This window comes from Halichoeres trimaculatus, unplaced genomic scaffold, assembly GCF_033239565.1.
Source record: "Halichoeres trimaculatus isolate MK-OKI-2021-1 unplaced genomic scaffold, fHalTri1.1 fHalTri1_scaffold_16, whole genome shotgun sequence".
Taxonomy (NCBI): Eukaryota; Metazoa; Chordata; class Actinopteri; order Labriformes; family Labridae; genus Halichoeres; species Halichoeres trimaculatus.
The window spans coordinates 15,825,503-15,847,519 of NW_027437194.1; the positions used below are offsets into that span (position 1 = coordinate 15,825,503).

At 41.9% G+C, this 22,017-nt stretch overlaps 1 protein-coding gene across 3 annotated transcripts; it reads right to left on the reverse strand.

The window, feature by feature from the left end:
- Positions 1-57: 57 nt before the first annotated feature.
- LOC141805172 (rapamycin-insensitive companion of mTOR-like) lies at positions 58-20,446 on the reverse strand. Of its 3 annotated transcripts, XM_074689976.1 has the most exons (39): positions 20,289-20,446; positions 20,083-20,130; positions 18,713-18,810; positions 18,410-18,474; positions 18,198-18,329; positions 17,744-17,807; positions 16,779-16,905; positions 16,502-16,671; positions 16,358-16,419; positions 16,165-16,232; positions 14,385-14,467; positions 13,999-14,086; positions 13,839-13,929; positions 13,676-13,742; positions 13,508-13,588; positions 13,306-13,406; positions 12,443-12,608; positions 11,424-11,525; positions 11,181-11,227; positions 10,957-11,092; positions 10,679-10,875; positions 10,570-10,593; positions 9,792-9,918; positions 9,426-9,590; positions 9,268-9,344; positions 8,836-8,914; positions 8,614-8,723; positions 8,373-8,463; positions 7,795-7,887; positions 7,608-7,714; positions 7,276-7,478; positions 6,295-7,192; positions 6,001-6,178; positions 5,837-5,921; positions 5,521-5,715; positions 5,266-5,424; positions 4,198-4,321; positions 3,976-4,114; positions 58-3,160 (listed from the first exon to the last, which is right to left on the reverse strand). In XM_074689976.1, exons 1-39 carry the CDS (start codon positions 20,338-20,340, stop codon positions 3,089-3,091), a joined length of 4,971 nt encoding a protein of 1,656 aa, XP_074546077.1. In that variant the 5' UTR covers positions 20,341-20,446; the 3' UTR covers positions 58-3,088. The 3 variants fall into 3 exon arrangements, with proteins under 3 accessions (XP_074546077.1, XP_074546079.1, XP_074546078.1); XM_074689978.1 differs by lacking the exon at positions 10,570-10,593 and having other exon boundaries at positions 8,373-8,460; XM_074689977.1 differs by lacking the exon at positions 10,570-10,593.
- Between the last annotated feature and the right edge of the window lie 1,571 nt (positions 20,447-22,017).

Consider the following 22,017-nt stretch of genomic DNA (forward strand, 5'->3'; position numbering starts at 1 on the left):
CTTCCTCTTTATCTCAGACAGCAGTAACTCAGACAGAAAAAAACATTTATTGTCAATATTTCATGTGAATTTTTTATCATACAGATATTATTGTTAAATAATAAAAGGCAGACAATTCTTTTCCCTTTCAGTGTCACATTTATATCATTTATCAGTTAAACATGATCCCCAGAGCATTTCATCAGTCCATCGTAACAACAGGAGATGTTAAGGTTATATTTCATTTAAAAGTGCAAACTGAGGTTAAATGAGTCATGACACAGTTAAATACCAGAAACTTTTCTATCACTCTTGCATGTATTGCATGTAATAACTCTGTAGAGACAAAGCAGCTAATCTCTGTTTCAAGTTTTTTAAAAAAGCTAACAATGCTAACTCTTAGCTGAGTCTGTGCAAATTTCTGTGAAGAAAAAATATAAGATCTGAGTCCATCTGACATGTGGATTCCCGGTCTCTGCGCCAGACAACCAGAGTTTTGGTTCACAGTTTAAAAGTTCTTCAAACTTGACGTTTCAGCTTTTTCAGACCAAAAACATTGCTCTTGCTTTTAAATTCTTTCTTATGAAGGATGTTGTAACCCCTGCTCTTGAAATGTGCTACATAAATAATTTTACTGTGTTACTAAATTTTAATTTTCTGAACTGTTTTTTTCTGTTTTTGCAGCCACTGAGCTTACACTTTTCACAATGAAAACAACTCAGGACTGAAGTCATTTTCAGCGCTCAGTGTTCACAGTCAGACTTGTGAAAATGGGATGTTATACAGACCAGTCAATGCTCAGCAGTCCTAAGAGGTAAACGTAGCAGTGTTTAAGGACTAATATATTGTCACATCAAAGATGTGAAAAGGCAGTAGTAATGTTGTATTAATGTTTGTGCAAATATTAATTTGTGCAATTCTCTTAATGTGCCCTTTTTAAAAATGTCATTTAAAATTTGATATGTAAGACTTCTTTTTTTTGCATAACTTGGCATATACCTTATGGTTTAGATTTTTTGGACCTCATGATGAAAGCTTTTGAAATATTTAGACTGAATTATTTATTTAGTTGCTTATAAAAACACAGTTCTCATGGTTCAGTATTGTTAAATATATCTATTATAAAGCCTTAAATGTAATAGTTTACAGATCAATCTGTGCCTTATTCATGATGAATGATTAAATCACACAAACAGATTCAGTTGGCCATCTTAAGTTCAAATTTTAGGACCAAAAAAGGAACAGGACTAAAGCTTTTAAGAGAAAAAGCTGAAATTTGTTCACAGATTTTTAACTCACTAATATCAAACATCTGCTGCAGAAACCAGCTTCATATGTTTTTAATTTATGTGCAGATTCTTCATGTGCTCCTATGTAATACATCTCTGTATCCACCCTGATACGATAAGGTTCTTTGTGCAAATCTCAGAGGAATGATCATCTATAGTTTGACAGATAATCACATCTGTCTATCTCTGTGTGTTTTCTGATTGGTCAAACACACATCCTCATTTCAGAGTGATTATATAATGATGCAAAAGTGCAGATAACAATGCTTGGCAATTTGTAGATATCATTTCCTTTTGTAGTTTGTTCACAGTGCTTAATGATATTATTATCAAATATAATTTAACAAAGACATTAGTTTGGTAAAGCAGCAGTCATATCAGTGCAAACACACAGAAAATATCTCCCTTCATCTCCAGCCCTGTAATCCTACACGCCTTTTCTACCCATAATCCCTCGTCTTTAAAATCTGTTCTAAAATATTAAGAGCTTTGATAGATTATACAGTGAAGACGTGTAGGCAGTTTTAGCACTGATCAGCTATACAAACAACAATACCCTGATGCCATTATACACAAATATTTTCACTACATACCAAAAAGTTCTTCTGACAAATATTATTATGAGTGAAAACAGTTATTGCTACCACACTGGAGGAGCAGACTCCCCAAATGTCAGTGTTTCATTTGTGTTAGTGCTAAATATTGCTAAAATAACTTCAGTAAAGAAGGACAGAGATAAATATAAGGATTGTCTGACTTTGAACAGCAAAAACTCTGACTTTTGAGTGTTTTTGTCTTATTTCTGGTCAGAATGTCTCATTTCTTACATTTAATGTAATACATAAATCTTTTTTTAAGTTTTACAGACAAAAAATAGGGCTTCAATGTTTTTATTTACTAAACGGATGCCACAGGAGTCACCTCTGTTACATCTATTTCCATCACAGGCAGCTCAGGCCTTTTTTTCATCACTGTGGTTTCCTTACAAAGAAATAAGATATTTAGATTAATCAAGATTAATAAAAGAAACACTTTCAATGATATGAGTTATTGTAGTGTATCACACATTTTTATGTGCAAACCTTATCCTTTATCTGATATAGCAGAGAGTTAATCAGATTCCTGTCTCTGTGAGATATATTAACATAAAGTATTACTGATACAATCAATGTTTGACAACAGCAGTGCTACACTTCGATATAAATGCATACAGCAGGCAACTCTGGGGTTCCTGCGAAAAATTCCCATTTGTACCTCGCTGAAAACAGCAGGTAGACCAGCATACACACTCATACATCTTTGACTTCAGGAGTCTGATTCAGGTATCAAACACGCGGAAAGAAGCAGTCTTCTTCACAGTTTGTATGAAAACATTGATGACATGACGACTCCATAAAGTGAAGCCAAATCACTTAGAGCTCCTCCTACTGACTGAATAGGTCATTGTGCCCACTTCATCAGTGTTAACAGATGGGGCTCGGGTCAAACTCTGAATCCAATTACAGTTCAAATAAATATTTGACAAACATGATTTTTGTTGTTATAGTTAGCATGATGATTTATGTCACACTGTAAGTTATTTGAAGCCACAGAAGGAGGAGATTTAACACTATGAGTGACAACACTGTTGACCAATGTGTCATCCATCTTTGTATACAGTCACTGATCATTGTGAGAATCAGCAGCATCATGTGAGGGGAGCATCTGAACAGGCAGTGTGTGATGTAAGTATGTGAGGAGATGAGGTGAGGTTACGGTAAGGAGGTCAGAGAGTTGATGGACGTGCAGGGTCTTCACACACAGAGATTGGTCCAGGAGAATCAGGCGTCAGGGGGCAGAGCGGAGCCTCTACGTGGTGACATGGACAGGATGCTCTCTGCTTCTTCATACAGCTGAGATGCACAGACAGACAGTAGATGCTGGTTTACTTATTGTAACAGATGTCCAACAGCATCTGACCTGAATTCAAACTTTCACCACTGAGGCAAAGATAAATTCTCCAGAAATACTTTGAACTTTGGATTTGCTGATTTTTATCACAATGGAGAGGCTACCATAATAAGCAGTTGCAAACTATATTGACATCAATTCCTTCTGTCAGTTAGTTTAAAGAGGGGGTTTTCATGCCTTTTTCTTGCCTTTATACTCTCCCTCTGCTACTTCCAGTAGTAGTAGTAACTTTACCTGAATCCAAGTTGATAAAGATCCATATTTTTCTCATGCTGGTGTTTAAAAAAAACACTTCTTCTAGCCTCTGTCCAAAACATTTCATTTGATCTGCTCCCTCTTTAATGCTCCCCACTCCACAAACCCCCTTCCTGTGATTGGCCAGCCCTCTGGAGGCCTGTTGGACCAGAGCAATAGGCAGACCTTGGTGTTTGAGGTGTTCTCCTCCAAACATGTCATGAACCATTTAAGAGGTCTTTATTATTTCATCTAGTCTCAAAAAGAGCTTGTGAAAATCTAATATGTAGAGGTTTTAAAATTTGTACACATTAAGTATAAATACCCAGCATTGTTACTGTATAATACAAAAATATGGGTAAACATTGGTTCCCCGCTCTTTAATAACATCAAGGAGTTTATAAAATGCCATTTTAGCTTTCTCAAAGTGAAGTCTTTCTGCCTGATCTCGAGCCAGTGGTGTAGACAGATTTAGGTAGGTAGGTTTAAACACAAAGATACTGGTGTTATCGGTGTTCCTTACTGGGTTGAAGGGAACATCTTGGAAGAGTTCCTGTATAAAGCGACGGGACTTCAGACGGAACGAGCAACGAGCGAGCAGGAAAGAAACCTCAGAGTATAGACAGACGTCGTCAAATGCAGATGGGAACTTCTCCTTTATTCTGAATAAAAAAAAACAGATTGAGAGAGAACATGAAAACAGGGCTGAGGTAACTGTGGAGTATGACAGCTTTCTGAGCCTCACGTCAGCAGGCTGGTCTCATGGTTCTTCGTCCCCACAGAGGAGCTGAGGTTGATGATCAGACGAAGAACTTCTTTCCTCAGGAGGACTTGACCAGCGGGAGTATCTTCAGGGATGGACTTCACTCCTGTTATAGAGCAAACAATGAAATAAGTAGAGGAACAAAGAATGTCTGGTAGACAAAATAATACACTGGAAATCCAAAAGACAGACACCTCAAACAAATATTTATAGGTATAGCCACCTGAAAATTGACGAAAGAATAAGTGAATTTTTTCAAATTTATGAATAAAAAACAGTTTAAACTTAGTTTCATGGATTTTACGGTTCCTAATTCTTCTGTGGTAAGGATTACTGTAACACACTTTATGTTGGAGTGAGTCAATCCCTGCTCACGTCTGCAGCTGGTTCATGACTTTTAACAGGTGTGCCCAAAAGAGAGCACATCAGCCCAGTTCTGGCTTCACTTTAATGACTGCCTGTGACTTTTAGAGTTGAATCTAAAATTCTTATATTCGTTTTTAAATGTTTAAATGGTTTTGTCCTGCCTTACCTCTCTGAACTTCTTCACCCCTATTCACCTTCTAGGTCCCTCAGGTCAGCGGACCAGCTGCTCCTACAGGTAATGAGGTCCAGGAAGTAACTCAGAGGGGACGGGGCTTTTTCTAATGCTGCTCCCTGATTGTGGAGCAATCTTCTGCTGCACTTTAGAGAGGCCCCTTCACTGTCAACTTTTAAAAGGCGTCTTTAAACCCATTTTTATTCTTTGACTTTTAACCTCAGGGAGACTTAGTTTCTTTGCCTGATCTTATTCACTTTTATTTTCTTTTAGTTGTTTTTAACATGTTTTCTATTATCTGTGTCTGTTTTTCTTATCTGTTATCTCTTTTTATTTTATCTACCTGTACAGCACTTCGTTTACAACTGCGGTTGTTTTCAAAAGTGCTTTGTAAACAAAATTTTTATGGTATGGTAGTTGGAGGATGTGATTCCAGTTTTAGTATTTCTGTGGGAAACTTAACTTTAAAAACTGTGTGATGCCAGTTTCAGCTGGCTGTGATAACTACCCACCCAGAACTAGTTCTGTGCTGCACCTGCTCCCTGCAGACCCCTGAGACATGGCGTCACTGCATCCTGATCCCCCCGACTGCTCTGTTTGGACCAGGACCTCAAGATGGTCGGATGGAGCTGAGCAGAGTCTGCCTGAGCTGGGCGGGTTCTCTGTGTGGCCTGAAAAACAAACAAACCAAAGGATCCTAACAACAAAAACAAAACCTGCAGCCATGAGCAGCTTCCTCAGAGTCTGGAGCAGACCAAGAGTCCCACCTGTGTCCCCATCCTCAGAGTTAGACCCCATCACAGTCAGTCCAGAACAGTACAAACAGTTGTCCTGATTGTGATCCTGCAGGCCGGTCTCTTCTGAGTCCAGGACTTGCTTCTGATCCCCCCTGCTCACCATCAGCAGTTCGCTAAAGCTGAGCTGGGGGCGGAGCCTCGCAGGAGCGTCCTTGTCACTGAGACCTGAGGACACACGCAGAGCAGCTAACAGATGCTAATGCTGATGTTAATTATAATAACTACAATCTGACACAGGCAGGAAGTGTTCTCATAGATTGATCTGATATTAAAACGTGATTCTTACCATCAGATTCTCCAGAGAAGAATCCGGCAGAGCCATCCTCAGACGGAGGACTCAGCCTCTTCTTAAAATACGGAGTTTCTTTAACCTAAAGGAATAAAACATGAAAAGACTGCGTTAGTCCACAGAAAGTCTCAGATCTCTGTTTTCACAGGTTGTTCTCCTACCTGAAGCATGTTGTTGATGTTGACAGGCAAGGCCAGGCCCATAAACTCCTCAGAGCAGCTGTAAGATCCAGAGGAGACGATGGAGCGGACAGAGGATGAGGTATGAAGGAAGTTCTGGTTTATGGGACTCAGCAGATCTTCTTTATCCAGGGATGCAAAACTCAGAGCCTTCAGGAACCTAAAGACAGACAGAGACGGGGACAGACGAACGGGTACTCAGAAGACGAAAGAACAATAAAACAACAACACTTTGTTTGTTTATCATCTTTGGATGATTAACTGCTGGATCATCACCTCTGAGCTGTGCGTCTGGAGTCCAGGCTGCCAGAGTTCATGGTGATGGTGTCAGCGAACAGGATCTCTTTGACGGGGGAGGCGCGGGCCTCGCTGTGGGACACAGACGGCTGGATGCGTTGGTGCTGCAGCCTCCTCAGGGTGGTGTAACCCAGAGCATCTCGAGGGCTGGTGCAGCAAGAGGTGGAGCTGCAGAACAGGCTGCAGTCTGCCAGGCTGCTCAGAGCGCTCGCTGAGGGGGACCTGAAGGACGAGGCCCGCCGAGGCAGCGTGTGGGAGGAGCCAGGAGGGACCAGGTAGGCAGAGCAGGACTTTGAAATGGAGAGAGGGGTTTTCCTGGTCTCTGAAGGGGGGTGCAGTGTCTCCCTGGTTGGGCTGGAGCTCATAGAGCTGATGCCACTGGTGGTGGTGTCGGTGTTGAAGCTCTGGCTGCGGCTCTTTAACGGGACTCCGCCCCCTCCTGAGGGCCCGTCGTCAGCCAGACGCTCCTGGCAGCATGGCTCCCTCTGCTGGTTCTCCCCTGAGCCGTTCACCTCCCCCTCCCCGAGACTGGGGCTGCTCCCTCGGTTCTCCTCACAACAGGTCTCCCCTCCACCTGAGGGGCTCTTGGACAGGTGGCCGTTGTTGTAAACAGAGATGTCGTCCCTGTGTCTGTGTTCCTCCTCCTGCTCTCCTTCAGGCTCCAGGCTGCTATCCTCGGGGTGAAGAGGGGTGCAGGGTTTCTTTCCAGGGAGGTACAGCGAATGCAGGAGGCGGCTGCGGAGGCTGCAAGAGGCCAGCATGGTTAGGGGGCTCCGTTCCTTCATTAGTTTGGGACCGAAGTATGGAGAGGAGGAAGACGGCAAGTCTTCTGGGAGGTCAGAGTCCTGCAGCCTATCAGTGTCGAGCACGCACACACCTGCACACACACACACACACGAAGCAGCAGCTCAGCAATGTTCTCCACATTTCATCAAATGTATGACTGGACTCTGGTCTTACTGGGCTGTGCAGGGTCTCTGGTTGACACAGTCTTGGGTACGGAGGTGAGCAGGTCTGCATGTCTGGACTGAGGCTCCAACTCCTCTGGGACCACAGGCCACAGGGTCTTCCTGCTGTGTCTCACCGAGTCCCAACCCTGCTGTTTCAACAAGTCACAACCCTGACGAGTCTGACTGAGGAGACCCAGAACGTACAGACATGTCCTGCAGAGACGGAGGGAGACAGAGAGACTGACTTTACCTTTACAAAAAGAAGAGGAGGAGGAGGAGGCTTTGATTACTTTTATGAATTGATTAATTAATAGAACAAAATCAGCCTGGAGGAAGTCGTACCCTCTAATGGACAGAACCTCACAGCTGTGAGCCAGATCCACTATGTCAGGTATCACCCCCTCCTCTTGCAGCAGGTTCAGACCCCAGTTAGATGAACCGATGTTCCCCTGCAGGTAAAGACAACCAGTGACCATCTGACTGTTCTTTCCTTCAGTCACAGATAATAAAAGGGAGAAAAAGCGCTGACCAGAGCCCAGAGAGCTGCCTTTAGTTGTTTGATCCCTTCCCATCTGTCCAGGACGGGGGAGCGGATGGTGAAGCTCAAATCAGGGACAACGTTCTGCATGAAGGGAGAGATAAGCAAACAGACTACATTAAAAACCAACAAACATCTAAAAAAAAAAGGCTCTTGCACTACTTTTAATGGCAATAGTCGTATAAATGCCAAGTTTCACAAGAATGTTTTAGCCTGCTGCTTTGCTGGAAACTGTAAAAGCTCAGATCGATTGCATCTTATTCACTGCATGAAGTCTAAACACTGCAAAAACTGAAATCTTAGCAAGTGTTAATGTCTTATTTTTAGTAAAAACTATTTTTAGTAAAAAAGAAAAGAAACCAGAATTTCTTTTCTTTTACAGCAATTGAGCATCATTTCTGTCTTTTTCAAAACCTGTCAGGTGAATGTGACTCATGTTGAGTCTAAAAAGACAGTTTTTACTTAGGGAAAGACACAAACACTTACTCTGATTTGGGTTTTGCAGAGTAAATACACCAAGGTATGTTGAACTAGTGACGCTACATCAACAACGAACCAACAGAAAATACCTGAGCCTGAAGGAGTTGACAGCCAATTTTGTCATGAACCAGCTGACCGTACAGGTGCACAGGCAGGTAAACATGTGGCTTCTGTGACCTGCTGAACACACAAACAGTCTCTCCATTTTTATGAGCCTCTTTCATCCAGGTGAAGACAAACTCTGATATAATGATGTTGAATCAATGAGACTGAGGAAGCTGAGACGTGTGAATGTTTTAAACCTTGATGTGAGACCCATCAGAGACTGACCTCTGGTTGCTGCGACGTACGTAGTCTTCTCCATTAACAGGTTTTCTGTAGGTGGTGAGAGCCTCGTTCAGCTGCTCCTCTACCAGGTCCACATACTTCAGGTTAAACACCTGCACACACACACACACACACACACACACACACACACACACACACACACACAGCAGCTGTCACAGGTTTGAACATCGATATAAAACAGGCTGCAGGTTGCTTTAAACGCACCTTCTGCCATCTGTCCATCTCTGCAGTGATGTATCCTCGCTCACTCAGGTAGGAGAAGCCCTTTGGAATAGACAGAAACCTGAGAACAAAAAAAAAACCTTTTCAAACACCAATTGAAGCTCACACAAGTCCAACAGAAAGCGTAAAAGAGCTAGATGCACTCTAACAAGGCTTGTGGTGTAGAATAATATAAAAGGGAAGGAAGGAAGGAAAGGAAAGGAAAGGAAAGGAAAGGAGAGGAAAGGAAAGGAAAGGAAAGGAAACGAAACAAAACGAAAAGGAAAGGAAAGGAAAGGAAAGGAAAGCAAAGGAAAGGAAAGGAAAGGAAAGGAAAGGAAAGGAAAGGAAAGAAAAGGAAAGGAAACGAAACGAAAAGAAAGGAGGAAAAAAATCTCTGACCAGCACTGTGGCGTTGAAGAAGAACACATTTACCTGAGCATCAGCAGCACACCTTTGTCCCCCAGGTGAGACAGAGCAGGTCTCATCTCTGTCAGAGCGTGGAGGTTAGTCTGCAGAGGAAACAGAAGCTGATTGTGATTTCAAACCAGCAGCTGGAGCTTCATTTGGTCTGTGTGTCTCATGTCTCTCACCTTGTCTTCACAGGCTTCGTCCAGGATGTCCAGCGCCTCCATCGAAATGGTCTTATTTCTGTCATAAAGCTGAGTGACGAGGAGCTCGATGCCCCAGTTACTGAAGAACTCCACACCTGCACGCAGGAGGACACGCAGATGCTTGGTGGCGTAGAGTCTGCAGCTCTGCAGTTATAGGAGACAGCAAAGGAGAAACGGGGAAGAAGTGATTGTTCTGACTTTTAGAAAAATGTCTTTAAGTTTTCTTTTAATTTAACAGTTTAACAACGAAGATCTGAAACTCTCAGTGCTTTCACTAATGAGTTCAAAAGGTTGTGTTGCACAGAGAAGACAATCAGGAAGAATCATGCAAAATGTGAGCCTCACATCGCTGGCAGCGGTGAGGACTTTGGACAGAATGACTCGAGACAGACCGTCTCTGCTGTAGTCCAGGGTGGAGACGGTCAGCTTCAGCAGGTGCTCCTGATTTTTCAGACTGCACACGCTCAACAAACTGATATAAGACACAAGAGAAAACAGACAGGGTTAGAGCCAGAAACATGGAGTCCTGTTTAACTGGCACAGCAAGAGGCTTTAAGTTCAATTTGAGCGTGAAGTCTGTTCACTTCATGTGATGGAGGCATTTTTAAGAGAAGTTATGGCAGCAGTCAGAAGATAAATGAAGTCATGATAAATCCTCTGGTGGTGGACGCTGTAAAAACTGAAATCCATTCACCTGACAAGTTTGGAAAATCGTCTTTTTTTTAAGATGATAAAAGACAAAAATGTCTTCATAAGATTCAAATCAGCACACTGTTCCTACTTGGTCAGCAGAATTTTTTACCCTTTACAAACAATTCAAGGCATCATTTTTATCATTTTGTATCTTGATATAAGACACTTTTCTGGTCATTTCAGGTAAATGTGGCTCATATTTAGTCTAATCAGATAGATTTTACTGAAAATAAGACACAAAAACGGCTTAGATTTCAGTTTTTGCAGTGTAGTCAGTAACTTCTCACAGTTCCTACAGCTCATACTCTTAATAAAGTGAATCTCTGAGTTTAATTTTATCTGAAAGTTATGGATGAGTTGCTTCAGTCAGTGCAGAAAAGGTGATATTACTGACCTGAAGTAACGACATTTAATAGGGGCTGATACATACCCCAAAACATCTACAAATATAGATCTGAGACAAAGAAAGTTTCAATCCTGTAAAGCAGAAAAAAGGTGATAATGTTAACACTTAGTTAAGATGTCGACCCTCTGCTGACCTCTGGAAGACGCTGCACTTCTCCAGCATCCTGACGCCGTGTGTGTGAGCTGACAGAGAGCCCAGGAACAGGAAGTAGTGCTGGCTGAGTGAGGTGAGCAGCTTGCTGCCTGACAGACCGTGCTCGGGTTTAACCTGAGCTGAGAACAGACTCTGAACGATGTCCCTCACCAGGTCCTCCAGGTACACATGACCTTCCTGAAACACAGAGAGGAGTCAACTACAGAGAGGACACTGAAAGACGAAGAAAAGAGATTATCTATCAATATATCCTCTCACCTCTTCAGAGAGGAGCAGGAAGTCCACAAACTGACAGCCCACCACAGTCAGCTGTCGGGCCTTGGGGTGCTCCAGCTCCAGGCTGCCGTACTGCTGACTGCTGGGCTTATAGAAGAACAGGAGACGCTGCACAAACCTGCAGGAAATGAAAGCTGTGTGAGGGTCAGTTTGGCAGATTCAACAAAAGAGTGATAAGACGACAGAGACACTGAACAGGGGCCTACTTGTGCATTTGTTCGTCCTTATGGCTTCGTAAACTCATGTTTGGCCACTGGAGATGAGAAGAAAGCATGCTGGTTAGAAGTTTTGGTGATTTAGATTTAGATCTTACATCTCATAGAAAGAAAAGAGGATCAATGCAGACTGCAGGCGCCAAATAAGCTGAGTCTTATTCAACACTTAACTATAAAGTTTGTTAATGCTCGAGGGCTGCTGTGCTGCAATAGAAATGAAATCAATCTTTTTACCTTCAAAATGGTTTCTATCAGGCTCCAGTTCCAGTCCTGGTGGTCTTTGTAGTTCAGGATGTGACTGTCTCTCAGGTGGGACATCAGAGCATCATCAGAGTCCTGCAGAACAAATGTCAGAGTGGCTCATCAAGTCATCTAGAGACCGACTTAGTTTTCATCTTCCAGATATTTCAGCCTCAGCCTTGGTTGGTCTCACAGCAGTCTTATGTTTGTTTATGTTTGTTTTTTGTTTTTCTAAGCTAACAGACCCAGAGGATGTACACTGAAAAAAATGGAATCCAAGAAACTGTTTTCTTTTAAGTGAGAAAAACATCTCATTAAATTTAATATGATCAGAAAAAATGTCTCACACCATAAATGATGCCTAAATTTCTGATACAATGTGAAAAAAATCTGCCAATGGGTTAAGAAAAGTGTGCTTGTCAAGTTTATTGAATAAAAAAAAATAATGTCTTAATGTAAAAAAAAAAAAAAAACTAAACAAGACAATTTTTGTTATCTGAATTTTCAGATTTATTATTTTTTAATATCTTAAAATAAGAAATTTTCAATAGAAGTAAGACATAAAGACCTGCTTAGATTTCAGTTTTTTTCAGTGTAGTGAATCTCTTCCAATCAATTCTCTCTGAAAATGTTAGAGCCAGTGTGCTGAATTTTGATTTGCCACTGGATCAGGCTTTCACACCCATTACTGTGTTTCTCATGAAAATGGAGGTTTGTCTTCCTTATATAACAGAAGAATGGAGAATTGCAAAAACTTTCCTTTTAAAGCCATAGTTAGCACATGACCTGACGTCTCATTATGAATTTTTACTGACTCCTGAAACAGTCTCATGCCATTAACTGAAACCAAAACAACTGTTTTTGTCTTATTCTAGCAAAAAATGTCTTAATGGGCTCAATATAAGCTTGATTCACTGAAAATTCCAGTCTTTCTTTAATGTAAAACCACTGTAATACTTGGATATCTAACAATGAAGGTGTGGACCAGGTGAGCACACACTCAGGTGTCGTACCTTGATGATGAAAATGTCTCTCTGAGGTCGAAAGCTCTGCTCTCTGCAGCAGTGAGACGCTCCCGATGTTCGAAGGATGTGGTCCAGGTACAGGCTGTCAGGTGTCACTCCTCTCTTCTTCTTCTCATGGAAACACTTCAGGTGGTTCACTGCAGCGCTGGCTCGCCTGAAAAGCGACACCCGTTTACCTACTGCACCTACACTGTAGGTGATCACCGTCTGGATCCAGGATTTTTTTTTTAGGATTCTTTATTTTTTTTTTAGGATTCTTTATTATTATTATTATTGTTGTGAGATAGGGCCGTTTTCATCATATGTGTATAGAACTCCATCATAAATGGTCAGGTTGCTTTGCAAAACAATACAAGACAAGGTTATGATAATTTCTGACAGATGTAAAAGTAAGATCCAGATTCTGGCAATATTCTGGATACAAAAGGTCTGGAATATGTAATATGTACTGGGTCATAATAATTTTCAACATTGTCAGGAAACAAATTATCGTACAAACCTGCAATTAACACCAAATTGTAGCAGACAGTCTGCTGAAAGGGAGTATAACATTAAAGTAGGACTAAAGTGTTGGTGACATTCACAACATGCTTGGCAGAGGTCTGCGCTCTCTGAGTGCTTTTCTAGTTTTTCTTTCTTTTATTCCTGGCTATCCAAAATAAGAGTGTGAACCATAGCTTAGCATATGCTAACCCCTCCCTCCTCTCTGGAGTCCAAATACGGTCACATCTCACTTTAAAAACCCACCAGACAGTGACGGTCAAAAAGCTGGATATGTCTTCACAGTGACTCAGCTCGTCATATACAGCCCGTGTCAAACATGTGAAGCGTGACTGTGTCCAGGTACTTACAGTCTCTTCTCAGGTGTGATGTCAAAGGAGGCGGCCATGTTGATGAGGGAGGGTAAGCAGTGCAGGTGGTGGCTGTGGCTGTGAGGGAGGATGGTGTTGGCCTACAAGAGGGAAATCACATAACTCTCTAAAATACTTCAAACATTTAGATAAAATAAATTTCCTGTTTCAAACAGCGAGAGGGATTACAGCAAGGAGCTACCATGTGGAGAAGCTCTCCTAGTAGGACGGTGGCACAGACGGACAAGACCTCATCACTGCTGGTGATCACCTCAATAAGACCCTGCAGGGAGTGAGACAGAAAGGCACATGCTGAGATATAAAATACACACACACACAAACACACATACACACTGGTGAGTGATCAAACCTCTAACAGCCCGCTGCGGATGAACGCAGAGAGAACCAGAGCCAGGTAGTTATCCATCAGGTCCGGCCTGGGACAGGAAATGAATTCTATCAAGTCTTTGCCCTGATGATGGAGTAGATACTGTTATCTTTGATAAAGAATAACAGTACACTCAGGGTTTTACCTGGAGCAGGATCGATGTGGGAGGATAGCTTTCGCCTCAGAAGCCACAAACCCATCAGAGAGTCGCCAGCTGTCCTGACACCTGCTGGGATCTGACAGGAAAAGTTTCAGCACCAGATCCGACCTTTAGACATGGATCAGAGTGATACCATCATACCTACCTACACTAATGACAGCTTTGTTAAAGTCTGCAGTCACTACAGGTTTGACCAGGTTGAAGATTTCATAGAATACCTCTAACAGAGCTTTCTGTGGAGGAGAGACAAGGTCAGTTTGGTTTCAGCTCACACAGCCTTCCCTCCTCCAGTTTATCCACCTTGAGTCTGACTCTGACTAGAAACAGCTGATAAACAGTAGATTAAGTAGAGCTGTTGATTAAGGCAAAAACCATCACAGTGATTCTGGTTTGTACTAAGATCATGATGGTTTAACTCAGTGTCATAAATTCACAGTAGACCAAAAGGCTGCTGAAGGTAAGTGACATGAACACAAAAAATTACAAAACAATCCTGATAAAGTTACAGAATCATGTAACAGTCTGACCTACCCGCACCTCCGTATTTGGTATACACAGTAAACCAATCAGAGACTGGAGTCCAGAGCTGCCTGACTTACACAAGTTAATGATACCTGCACGGTGAACGAACACACACACACACACACACACACACACACACACACCCACAGAGCAATGTTTTAGTTCACAGCACAGTGAATGTTCATAAAGCCTGTAAACAGTCTGAAGGTTAATGAGGCTCTTATGATGAACACATTTTGCAGAGGGAACATTGTTATTTACAGAGTGGGCCAGAAAGATTTACCCATCGTTTTTTCCGCACTATCCAAAAATGCTTGCAGGCAAACATAACAAACATTGAACACAGTTTCTATTCTTTATTCTCTGTCACCAAAAAGATTTACATCTCAATATGGCCACCCTTTGCCTTTATAATAGCCTAGAGACGACCTGGCACTGCCTGGCATGAGCGCCGCACTGTCTCTGCATCAAGTTTTGACCATGACTTCATCAGAGCTGTCTTCAAAGCGGTGACACTGCTGTGAGATACTCTTGAGACCTCCCTCTCCAGGATAGACCAGATCGCAAAGACCATTGGATTGATGTCCGGACTTGATGGCGGCCACATGTTCTTGCCCCAGAAGCCAGGAAAGTGATGCTTGCACCACATCTGTGTGACATTGGATGTGTGAGCTGCTGGACCATCTAGTGTGAAGACATACTGGTTTCCAAACGCATTGGTGCACCAAGGCAACACTTTTTCTTCAAGCATGTGAAGGTACACCTGGCTGTTCACTTTCACACCCTCCTGAATGAAGACCAAAGGAGACTTTGAGCCATCAGATGTAACAGCAGCCCACACCATGACACCAGCTGACTTCTGACGGTGAAAATGAGTTCTGTGCACTATGTGCTTAAACCCTGTCATCCTGGGAACTGACCACTGACTGAACGGTGAAGATCTTCTCATCAGACCAAACCAGGACTTTAGTCTGTGGCACTCTGGATCTCCTGCAGCATCATATTCTCCCTGTCAAGCTGTTTTTTCTTAGATACGGCTGAAATCAGTTGTCTGTGTTGCATTTTTAGTGCTTTCAGTCCGAGATCCTGTTTGACGATTCTTCTCAGTGAAGTTCTCGTGATGTTCACTTCCTTTGCTGTTGCCCTCATGCTCCTGCGAGGATTCCTTTGGATTCTCTTCCCCACCATCTCAACAACCCTTTTGGTCCGGACTAAACGTTTTCTTCCAAGGATTGGCTTGCTGGTGGTATTGCCAGTTTCCTTGTACCGTTTCATGACATTGTAGACAGTCTTGAGACAAACATTCACCTTTTTCATGATTTGCATTGTTGTCAGTCCAGCCTCCTTCAAGGCCACAATCTGGTCGCGCTTACCCTTTGATGCCATACTCAACAATCATTAGGAGTAAACAAATGAACTCAGGTACATCAAAAGCTATGCTTTTTAAAAGAAACTATCCAAAATTGTAACTTTCTAGGACAAAAGCTAAGCAAACAAAATAGAGATATACAATGGGTAAATCTTTCTGGCTCACCCTGTAAGTGCCACATGTTTCAAATTTGACACTTTGTTGTGTTCATATATTTTTACCACCATATTGTTATGTTCCCAACATTAAAAGACTATTCCCACATTTTGCTGTTAAATCTGCACATTTGCTGTTTTCTGATGAAGCAGGAACTTCTGTCTGTCTGACAAGCTGTTACAGCTTTAGACTCACTCCAACAGATAATTAGAAGAAAGGAAACAAAGAAAAAGAAACAGGATGAGTTCAAAAGGCAGAATTTACCTGACCAGGAGCGAAAAGAGGCAACAATGGACATTTTGCTGGCAGTGAAGTGAGCCTGTCTGTCCTCCCTGAAAGTGACAGATCCGTCATGTTAACGTGGTTCACAAACACTATCATGTTAGCACAGAGGAGGAAAACAAGCTTCATTCTGGAGGATGTAGAAAACATGTTTGCTCAGACTGTGTGGACTCACTTCAGCTGTGCTGAGTCTGGACTGTGTCTGTAGTGGAAGTCTGTGTATGGGGCCAGGATTTGCTAAAAACACAAACAGAAAGGTTCATGTTAAAACTCACACACACATTGTCAGAGCTGTTTGTGTGAAGGCCTGTTTGTTTACCTCCAGCTCCACCTCAGCACGCACATAGCATCGTGTGTGTGGGTGGTTGAGGAGGTGCAGGACGGTGGTGATCAGAGCCTCATTGATCCGGATCAGCTGACTGGCTGTCACACTCCTCAGGATGGTGCTGAGACCCCCCCGCTGTGCCACCACAACGGGGTTCTTTAAGGCTGCAGAATAAAGAGGCCACACACATTGTGACAGCACTGACGTCAGTCTGGAAGAGTGTGTGTGTGTGTGAGTGTATGTGTGTGTGTGTGTGTGTGTGCCTACTCACACAGCTCACAGATTATGGCAATGCAGGCTCGCACCATCCGATCTCGCTCATGCAAACCGTCGTTCCCCACCGCAATGAGCGAGTTTGTGAGAGAAGAGGGGAAGAGACGAGCATTCACACTGATCATCTGTGTGAGGCAGAACACACAAACACACAATCTGATAAGCCATCTCTCGTTTGTTGGACCTTTGCTTGTTCGTGTTTGCTGTTTCGAGTGTGCACATTAGCAGCCTAACCATTAGATCATGACTTGGAAAAAACACATCATCATCACCCATCATGAGACTTTAAAGATCCAATGACTGGTACGATTCAGTCTAGGCTGCACAGTAAACTGCAGTCAAACTTTTATTATTCAGTCAAATAAAGTTAATCTAACAATCAGCGACCTTCAACCTCACTAGCACCAGTGTAGTTAAGAAAAAAACACTTTTTGGGATTTATTTTCTAATTCAGGAAGGATGTGTTGAGGGAACAGGTAAGACAAAAAGCATAAAGAAGAGCAGGCATACAGAAACTGTGAATTCCAGTTGATAAACACTGAATGTTTTCACAACACTGAGCGTTTACATACATCACAGGTTTTCCTATATCAGTGTGCAGGCTCAGAACGTGACCTGTGTGAGGAGAATTACAGTGTTTGCCACTTTTAACCAAACATACTCTGAAATATGGCTGTCACTGTGGAAGAGTGTGTTGTTTTGTGCATTGTGTGTGCAGATCAGACCATCATCGGCGTATCACTACAACTCTGATTCAGAAAGATGTGAAAAAACATATCTGAGTATAGTCTAGACAGATTTTGCTTATGACATATTACATGTTAGACCCTGAGTACCAACCACGAAGTTTAGAAGGGGCCAGAAAATCTTCATCAAGAAAAAAAGAGTAGGATGTTTCTGTTTGGTGGGAGTTATGGTCAGAGGCAGAATCAGCAAAAACAAAACAGTAGAAGCAAAACTCACCTTGCGTGCCAGTCTGACGGCCTGAGTTCTTTCAATCTCATTGCTCTGCTGAATATCAATGCACCTGAGACAGAACCAAGAGGGAACCTTTAATATGACAGGAATTTAGTAAACTGCAGAGATGAAGTAGTCAGTGGTGTTTCAAATGGTCCAGAGCATTTAGTTCTGTTGCTAAATAAATTCCAGTTGGAGCAGTTATGCAGATAAGACTGATGTGAATTTTATTTTGAAACTCTCACTCCAAGAAAACAGCTGTTAAAATGCTGGAAAACGGAGTCATGGAGTCAGTGGATTAAGTTAAAAACAGTGTCCAAGGTGCATGCTGGCGAAAAACATTCAAAGACTTTCACTGCACAGTAAGAAGGTCAGACTGTGAGGCTGCTGAGGAGGCAAAATCAGAAATTTCTCTCACTGTACTTTCAAATCTGAAGTGTTTCATCCACTGACCACTTACCTGGCGATGAGGTAGTCCACCTGCAGTCTCAGCACCTTCTCCATCACTCTGCTGTCTCTGATCATGTATCGCAAAGCTCGTAATCCTGCAGCTCGGACCTCTTTTGCCTCATTCAACAAGGCTAACCTAAGACTGGGAAGAGGCAGGATTCAGGACAGTGTCTCTATCAGAGTGTGAAACACAATGCAGCATTAACGAGTTCAAACACTCACCAGATGGTGATCTCCTCATAGGTGAAGCCCAGTTTTTCCTCTGAGTGACCCACGCTGCACAGAAGCTGAGCAGATGATTATTTCATTTTAGAAACTTTGTTACAGGCCAAGTATTGCTTTGGCTAAATGAAACCCCTCAGTAGATCTGAGTACAGATTATTAATTAATGTTCCCTGAGCTCGTCTATCAAGCTTTACAAAATGTCCTCTAACATAGCATCCAGATTACATTTTACAATCTCAGTCAAACTTTATGACATTGTCTTTTCTTGTCTAACCGCTCTTCTGTTATTTCTAAACACACCTTGACAAAGTTGTTGAGGTATCCAAGCTTCCTCATATTGGACACTTCACTCTGCTTTGAGACATTTTGAAGGATTTCATGAAGATTTTCTGCAGGATCTGAAATCAGAGGAAGAGCACACAGGTCTGTTTAAACACGACACCTGCATCTAAACAGGACAGTGTTTACCTTGCAAGGTGTAGGGTCACAAAATTCTGGCAATTAAAGTTGGAAACTTTTCATGTTAATTTTCAGAAATTATTCAAAAGTTACTGGTAATTTACAGGGGTTTAGATTATTGGTGAAAAATCAAATAATTTTTTAGCAATCCAATTTTAAGAAAAATTCATTCAAGTTTACGCAACAAAACCCTTAAAAACTCTCCTGAAATTTAACGTTAACATTCCACTTCTCTTCAACCCTACACAGGTACCTGTGATAACATTATCACAGTGACAGTGTCACCCTGGAATAATGAGCACATTTAACTGAAACACAAACACTTGGGTAAATAGTGGTACCCACAGAACATGGTCCATTTCCTGAGTCTGTAACAAGCGTCTTTTCCAAATTGTGACTTCAACTGGACTTAAACTAGACTTCAATGACGCCAAGGCTGCAGATAATGGTTATTTTCATTGAACCTGAATATAATTTTTGTATCCATCAGTTAAAAATTTGTTCAAAATAATTAAGTTATTAAAGTAGAAAAACTTGTGTGCCATATTCCTGAACCACAGCAACTCCCAGAACATGTTTATCATTGTGCACACTGTCTCCTCTGATACTGTGAAGTGTTGTTTTCATGTGGAGTATTTCACCTGTGTATTCTTGCTCCTCTGTGTTTTTTATAGTACACAGCTGATTGTCTCTGCCCCGTCGTTTTCTATTTTAACATCACACACATAGGAGATCTGTCCGCTACACCAGTCTCACACAACATGAAAGGAGAACAATTATACAGAAAGTATCCTCCTTCTTCTCCAGCTCCGTGTCTCTTTCTCTATCCTCAGTGTTTGACTGATTTAACTGGGACACCATTGTCTCTCTGTAATGAGGACACCATCTCCTCTCTGATGTCTGGGTTTTGTAGAGATACTGAGGAATGAGAGATTAAACCCAACAACATTCACACTGCACCTTCTGATATGATTAAGTCCCTAAAATAAGGAGCAGACTCCACCTTGAAGTGTTTGGATATTCAACACAAAAATGATACACGACTTAAAACATTTGTTTACAGGATCCTGCAGGACAGATACAACTGGCAATAACACATCATCACATATATAAGTAAGTGTAAGTTTGAGCAGCTTGTCAGATTCATCATGAAGTTAGCGGGTGACCTGCAGTCAAAGTGATGCTGAGGGTGGATGCTCCATCTAACTCACCTCTCTTTAGATCCAGGGGGACTGCTTCCTCTCCGCTCTCATTCCGACCTGTCACGCGCAGGTAAACAGGACACGCACATGCACACCACACCCACACCCACACACACATACACGCAAACATTCATTCAGCATTTTAGGTAATGTACAAATGGGATTAAATTGTGCGTGTGTTTCTGTGTGTGTCTGCGCGCGTGTGTGTGTATCACCTCTGAGTCGCGCGCTCCTGCTTGGCCGGACTCGTACGCCGCTCACCGCCATCTTTACTGAAGGAGCACTCCGAAGGGACTGAGAGAAAGAGAAAATATCGCGAGAATCTGCATCCTGTTATCCTCTACTCAGCCTCCTCCTCATCAACCAGACTGTGGGAGAGAGGAGGCACTTCCTCCGACTGAGAAACGAGCCCGTGGGGTAGGAGAGAGTACATACCGCCCTGTGAGAGGTGTTCATCCCACAGACCGTGCGTCAGAGACCATTCCACCCACACCTTTTGAAGAGGGATCTTAAACACTTTGATGAACAGGGATTTCTTCATGATTTGTTTTGCATTTGATGGCTCTATGCAAATTTTGGACATACACTTTTTAGGAGATGCAGAGGTGAAGGGCGACCCCTGGTTTTCTCATCAACTCATAAAGAAAAAAAATCCAAATCTGAGTAACATTTGTCACTACAGAAACTTTAGATGACTCAAGGAGACTTTGAAAGGCTATAGAATTTCTTTCCATCAACAACAACTCTTCAGTCGTACACCCTTTTTTGATTTTGTTTCTTCTGGATTCCTGTCTGATTCAGCTCACTCTTCACCTGTGAAACCAAGGGCTGATGTGTCTCTATGTGCCAGTGATGTAACAGTGTATATTGGCCAGTCTTTTTCATTTTGTACCTTTTTCTGTACATGACGTTTGTTAGGTCTTGAAAAATCTAGATCTAGAAAAATCTAGAAATCTAGAAAACCTTCAGGACCAGACTTGTTGGATTCTTAGTTATTGAAGCAAGTAGTTGATTTCATAGCAGATATCTTTCTAACCCTACAGTAGTCTGTATAGACTTTTATCCATTTATTGAAAGGGGGTTGCCTGAGTATTTTGAACAACTAGGCCTATATCAAACTTGTCAGCACTGGTTAAAATCCTTAAATCTCTTTAAAGTGATCAGCTAAAGTTCTTCTTTTTTTTTTTTTTACTCCAAAGATGTTTTACCACCTTATCAATGAGGTTTCAGAAAGAGACATAGCACTTTCACAGCTGCGCTGTGAGTGGTTAAGGACTTTTCTGTCACACTAAACAAAAAAACAGCCCTGTGCTGCACTTTTCATTGATTTGTTCAAAGCTTTCTACATAATAGACCATGACGTTTAAAGTCTGGCCTCTGAGCTCAGGACTCTTAGAAAAAGCAGTTGCTTAGTTCTCAGTCCATCACAGTACACCAGATATGATGGTGTAAGTTGAGATATCCTGTCTGTCCACAAGGGTGTGCTGGAGGGCTCTACATTAGGTCCACTTCTATCGAAATGTATTAGATGCAACATTAGATAGATAGATAGATAGATAGATAGATAGATAGATAGATAGATAGATAGATAGATAGATAGATAGATAGATAGATAGATAGATAGATAGATAGATAGATAGATAGATAGATAGATATTATACATTTATATATTTGACAGCAAAAACAACACCAACAGTATATCAGCTGAGCTGTCATTAAAGCCCTTAAAGAGTAAACTGTAGCCATTGCTGCCTGTCATTCAGCTGTGTTTTGGTACCTCGGAGGTACCAATTTCAGTTTTTCCTTTAAATATTGATTTCCACATTTCCTTAAACCCCATCATTACCATTGACTTACTGGAAACTATATATTATATTATATTACCACCAGAGAAGAATATAAGTTCCAATACTTTGAGAAATAAGCTGTTAGTGGGTTTTACAA

What these genes read in the sequence shown, in the direction of transcription:
- LOC141805172 (XM_074689976.1), bottom strand. Translation starts at nt 20,340, where the DNA reads ATGGCGGTGAGCGGCGTACGAGTCCGGCCAAGCAGGAGCGCGCGACTC. An exon ending in TCCTGCTCCTCTCTGAAGAG is followed by an intron (nt 10,876 to 10,956) that starts GTGAGAGGATAT and finishes TCTGTGTTTCAG; the next exon opens with GAAGGTCATGTGTACCTGGA. An exon ending in AGATGGACAGATGGCAGAAG is followed by an intron (nt 8,724 to 8,835) that starts GTGCGTTTAAAG and finishes GTGTGTGTGCAG; the next exon opens with GTGTTTAACCTGAAGTATGT.